The sequence below is a fragment of the Apis dorsata genome, unplaced genomic scaffold, assembly GCF_000469605.1.
Source record: "Apis dorsata unplaced genomic scaffold, Apis dorsata 1.3 scaffold_787, whole genome shotgun sequence".
NCBI lineage: Eukaryota > Metazoa > Arthropoda > Insecta > Hymenoptera > Apidae > Apis > Apis dorsata.
Genome location: NW_006263931.1, coordinates 270,979 through 276,031, shown reverse-complemented (window position 1 = coordinate 276,031; position 5,053 = coordinate 270,979). Strand labels below are relative to the sequence as shown.

The following is a 5,053-nucleotide window of genomic DNA, read 5'->3' as shown; positions in this document are numbered from 1 at the left end:
TTTTAAATTTACAATTTTTGTACATTGTCTTACAATTTTTTTTTTTTTTTTTGATTTTTAAAGAAGTTATATTTGTATTCTTTTGATAAGTTATTATTTTGTAGTAGATATAGTTTCAGGTAATAATCCTAAAGTTTGTAAACAAATTTGTGCAGCTTCTGCTTTAGCCTGTTTTTTGTTAGGGCTTGCAACACTTGGTTTATATTCAATTCCATTTACTTTAACCTAAAATATAGTAAGTAAATAATATTGACAAATATATTGATAACATAAAAATACAAATAAACAATAAAGAATTATATACTTTAAACAAGAAATTTTTTCTATGATCTGGTCCACATTCAAAACATAATTCATAAACTGGTGCACCAAGTTTTCGTTTTGAACAATATTCACCTAATAATGACACTGGATGTTTTCCTACAATTTTAAATCAACAACATAATTTTAATTCATTTGTAGTTTAATACCAAGTTATTATAATATATATTTTTTATTGGTATATACCTTCTAAAGTTTTGATTGCTGGTACTAGAGGTTTTATTGTTTTTCCTATTTTTTGTCCAATATCTTGTTCTGAAACAAGGCCTCGTTTGTCCAATTTTACTTCAAGCTGCAAGGGCTCAAGAGTACCTTCTTTATTTTTTCCCAAACCCTCCCCTGGTCGCCAACCCATCTTCTGCAGTAAAGCCATACCCATCCCACCCGAAACAGGCTGTGCTGATACTAATTGATCCTAAATAGTTTGTTAGATTAAGATATAATGAATTTTATAATAATAAAGAAAATTAAAAAATTGAGAATGACAGAAACATGATTAAAATTAATAAAATAAATTAATTATTCTATATCCAATTATCATATTTAGCATATTAATCGACTGTATAAAGTTCTAATATTTTTGAAATGAAAATACTTACCAAAAAATCATAAATTCGACATCACGCCGCTGAAGTTGTTTCTTCTCTGACGTAGTTATGTGCCTGTAACAAACCCTCAGGTGGATGCAGACTAATGCTAAATATCCCAGCTTTATAAACAAAAGATACAGTAACTCCAGATGACATCCTGTGATAGGAAGCTGATGATAATTAGCAATAATCTCACAAGAGCCCATTATATAAATGAATTTTGTGTAATAAATGTTTTTATTTTTAGTCTAAATAAATTACTTCTACAATTATTTTTTTTTATAATTTAATAAATGAAAAATATAATTATTGATTATTATTTATCTATGCAACACAAAAATATATAAAATAATGGTGCTCCTGTGTCCATGTAGGCACAGAATCTATTTCTATATAAGAAATAGTCTGTGCCTACATTACAGTTCTTCAGATCTGCCATATATCAAAATATAGCATTGATCTTAACAGAGACTGTACCTGAAAACTTGTTACAGGCAATATCAATATCACGTAATGAATTTTCTTTTTTTTTTTTAAAGAAAAAAAAAAAAAAAAAAAAAAAAAAAAAAAAAAAAAAAAAATGAAATTATATTATATATATAACACATATGTGTTAATATATGTATCAATATCTCACGCTTAATAATTTTATCAATTCTAAACATAAATAAGTAATAAACGTATATTTAGATTAACTATTCCTATAATAATATAATAGTTGCTTAAAACAAATTTTCATGATCAAATAAATATAGAAAACAAATAATAAGATAAATTATGATGTAAATAATACTGTTACCTTACGAGCCCAAGCTTGATAACCTGAAGTAAGCTCGGCAGGTGAAAGTACTTTAGCTCCAGTACTCCCAGTAAATTGACCTGGCATTTGTTTACTTTCAGCCCATGTTTTCATCTATTATATAATATATAATATATTTATAATTTATATAATTTATATTAATAAACTATGAATATATGTTAATATTATTATTCTTCTAATCAAATATAAAATACCTCATTTTGTGCTCGATACATTTCATTTTGGGCACATATATCATTTGGATTTTCTCTTAATTTTCTCATTGCTGCTAATCTTTGAGATACTATTGAACCAATATCTATTGCCTGTAAATGTAATAAATATATAAATGTAAATACAAAATAATTGAATAATGCTTTTTTTCTATACCTCTGTTGCTATTGGTTGAGAAAAAACTATTGATTGCACTGGAACTGTAGAAGTAGTTGAAGGTATTATAGGAAAAGATTCAATTGATTCAGAAGTTGATATAAACTGTTTTTTTGTTTCTGATTTCTTTGGAGTAACTGGTATCCATTCATTTTCTGTGGACAAATAAAATTTTTAATAATAACACACAAATCACACTAATTAAGTAAATACTTCATCTATAATAAAAAATAATAAAACAACAAAAACGGTACCACTTTTTCTATGATGCTGACCACTTGATACAGGAAATTGTAAACGTAATTGATTTGATGATTCTACTGTTTTTTCTTGGAATGTCTTAGTAGGTAATTGTTTTGCATCCTGTTTTTTATAAATAAACTATTAATGTATATATCATGTATAATTATATATAATTATATATAATATATTATTATATATATTAACTTCTTTAGCAGCTATATAGCAGGATTTTTCTTAACTGCTATATTATAGAAATGTAAAAAATTATATATAATTTTATATATAAAAAATTCTTATATATAATTTTATTCAATTTATATGTCAAAGTAATATAATATAATATAATGCACTTTCAGAAATAATCAGAATATTCAAGATTAACCTACCTTAATATTCATAATAATAGAATTAGGTCGTCCTTTAAGTAAAAAGGGATGATGAAAACCTTTCTCAGATTCACTTCCATCTTCCTCTGAAGAAATACTTGAAAGTTCTCCTAAAGCTTCGGATTTTGATAATGATTTACAAAAATCTGAAATAAAAAAACATATTGGTTATTAATAAATAATTAATATTTTATAGCTAGTAATTGAATTAAATTTGTACCTGTGAGTTCATCTACTGTTTTTCCTCCAGCTTGTATTGCAGCAATAGCTTTATCTTGTTGTACTAATGGTAATGTTCCTTGTTTAATCATGTTTATTGCATTTCTTCTTGCTATTTCCAATAATTTCTTTTTATCAATTTCTATTCGTTCCCTTATAAAATATAAAATTTATTATAAATTATAAATTATAATATATATATATGTATATACTATTATAAAATAGTACTAACTTTCGTTCTCTACTCCTACTTCGTCCACGTATATACTTATCCTTGCTTCTATCATCACTGCGGCTTCTATATCTTCGTCGTTCCTTACATTTCGAAGATTCTCGTCGATCGCTACTTCGACTTTTATTATATCTGTCTTTACTTTTATCTCTTCGTTTATCTTTTTCTCTGCTTCTACTTCTACGTAAATTCATACATGTATGAGATTCAGATCTTTTTCTTTCTTGTGAATGACAATTATGATTATATTTGCTATTTTTGCTTGTTACAACTTTATTATTATAATTATATGTTTTTTCTTTATATTCATTATCCATATATAATTTTGATTTTTCTATTCCTTCTCTTTTATCCACATCTTCTAATCTTTTTTTTTCTTTTTCTCTCAAAATTAATCTTAAATCATTTTTTGCTGTTAGTTCACCTTTTAAAGGACTTAATATTCTATTTTCTATATTCTCCAAAGTTGGACTTAAAGTCAATGATCTAAGAGAGATACATCGAATTGGACTAGGACTCAATGTCGGAGTTTTATTATCTGTACTACTGTCAGATAATTCACCATCTTCCATTCTTGCTGCTTTTTCTTTTTCTTTAATTTCTATTTCTCTAACTGTATCATTATAAACTATACTATTTTTAAGATCTTTTATTAATATTTTTCCTTGATATCCTTGCTTTGGTTTTTCTATATGTAAAAAAAATATATTTAAGCCAAAAATATATTTCAAATTTTTTTAAGAAACAATACAAACCAAGAACTTTAGATATTAATTGTTCTTCAGATTCATCCTGTATTTTTTTAGAAATGGGTGGTAATTGGGGACTATCAGGTTCCTTTTCAAATATATTTTCTAATTCTGAATTTTTTTTAATCATTAATTTTTCAAAATTTTCTGATTCATTCATGTTTTGTTGTTCTGATCCATTATTTTTATTATAATTTTTCTTTTTCATGTTGCTACATGTACTCAGTTTTGAAATTTTATTTTTGGGTTCATCTGAATCTGATGACTTACTTGAATCATCTTCATGTTTCCGTTTTGTCTTCTTTTTATGCTTTTTTTTCTTTTTAATATCTATCAATTATAAAAACAAATAACTTTTAATTATAAGTAATATATATACTTACCTATTTTTTCTAATTATTAATAAACATTTTAATATACTTTCAAGATCACTGTTACTCTCAGATGAATTTCGTTTTGACTTTTTTTTATGTTTTTTATCCTTATGTTTATGTTTTTTTTTAGCTTTTTTTTTTTTAATTTGAGACTTAAGAGATTTTTCAACTTTAACGCTTGCATTTGGAACTTGTTGGTCAGTATTTTCTAAGGATATTATTTCCTCTTCAGCATCAAATGTGCTAAATAATTCTGTTAATATTTCATTTGAAGATTTTTCTGGTAATCCAGGTTCCGGTTTAATTTTTATTCTATCAACACCAACCGTTGTAATTAAATTTGCAATATCAAATAGGTCTCCCATTGCTAATAATTCATCATAATAAATCACAAAGAACACAAATAGTAAAAATTATATAAAAATTAAATAAATAGTATAATCATCTATTATATTCTATCGTGTCGTACTATTGTATTGAACCAGTTGCCATTTTAATTTTCGATAACAGCGACATCTAACTTAAATTATTTTAAAAACATTCAATTAATTACGCATATTCTTAATAAAAAAGTATGTTATATTAAAATTTAAATTATTGTTTTATTATATTTTTTAAATTTTTTGTTAATATTAAAATTTTATATAATATATTATATATTAATATTTTGATTTGAAGAATTAAAAATTTTATGATGTGCTTATTTATATATTTATATGTATATTAGATAGAAATATCAAGCATATAATA

At 24.3% G+C, this 5,053-nt stretch overlaps 1 protein-coding gene across 3 annotated transcripts; it reads right to left on the bottom strand.

The window, feature by feature from the left end:
* Positions 1-33: 33 nt before the first annotated feature.
* On the bottom strand, positions 34-4,819 carry LOC102674096 (protein SON). 3 transcript variants are annotated; one of them, XM_006622884.2, is made up of 12 exons: positions 4,350-4,818; positions 3,936-4,259; positions 3,181-3,868; positions 2,950-3,101; positions 2,730-2,875; positions 2,355-2,463; positions 2,101-2,255; positions 1,926-2,036; positions 1,711-1,824; positions 508-736; positions 305-420; positions 34-225 (listed from the first exon to the last, which is right to left on the bottom strand). In XM_006622884.2, the coding sequence occupies exons 1-12, from the start codon at positions 4,666-4,668 to the stop codon at positions 94-96; spliced, it is 2,595 nt and encodes an 864-aa protein (XP_006622947.1). In that variant the 5' UTR covers positions 4,669-4,818; the 3' UTR covers positions 34-93. The 3 variants fall into 3 exon arrangements, 1 of the variants encoding a protein (XP_006622947.1); XR_422701.2 differs by lacking the exon at positions 34-225 and adding an exon at positions 921-1,030 and having other exon boundaries at positions 356-420; positions 4,350-4,819; XR_422702.2 differs by lacking the exon at positions 34-225 and adding an exon at positions 921-983 and having other exon boundaries at positions 356-420; positions 4,350-4,819.
* Positions 4,820-5,053: the final 234 nt, after the last annotated feature.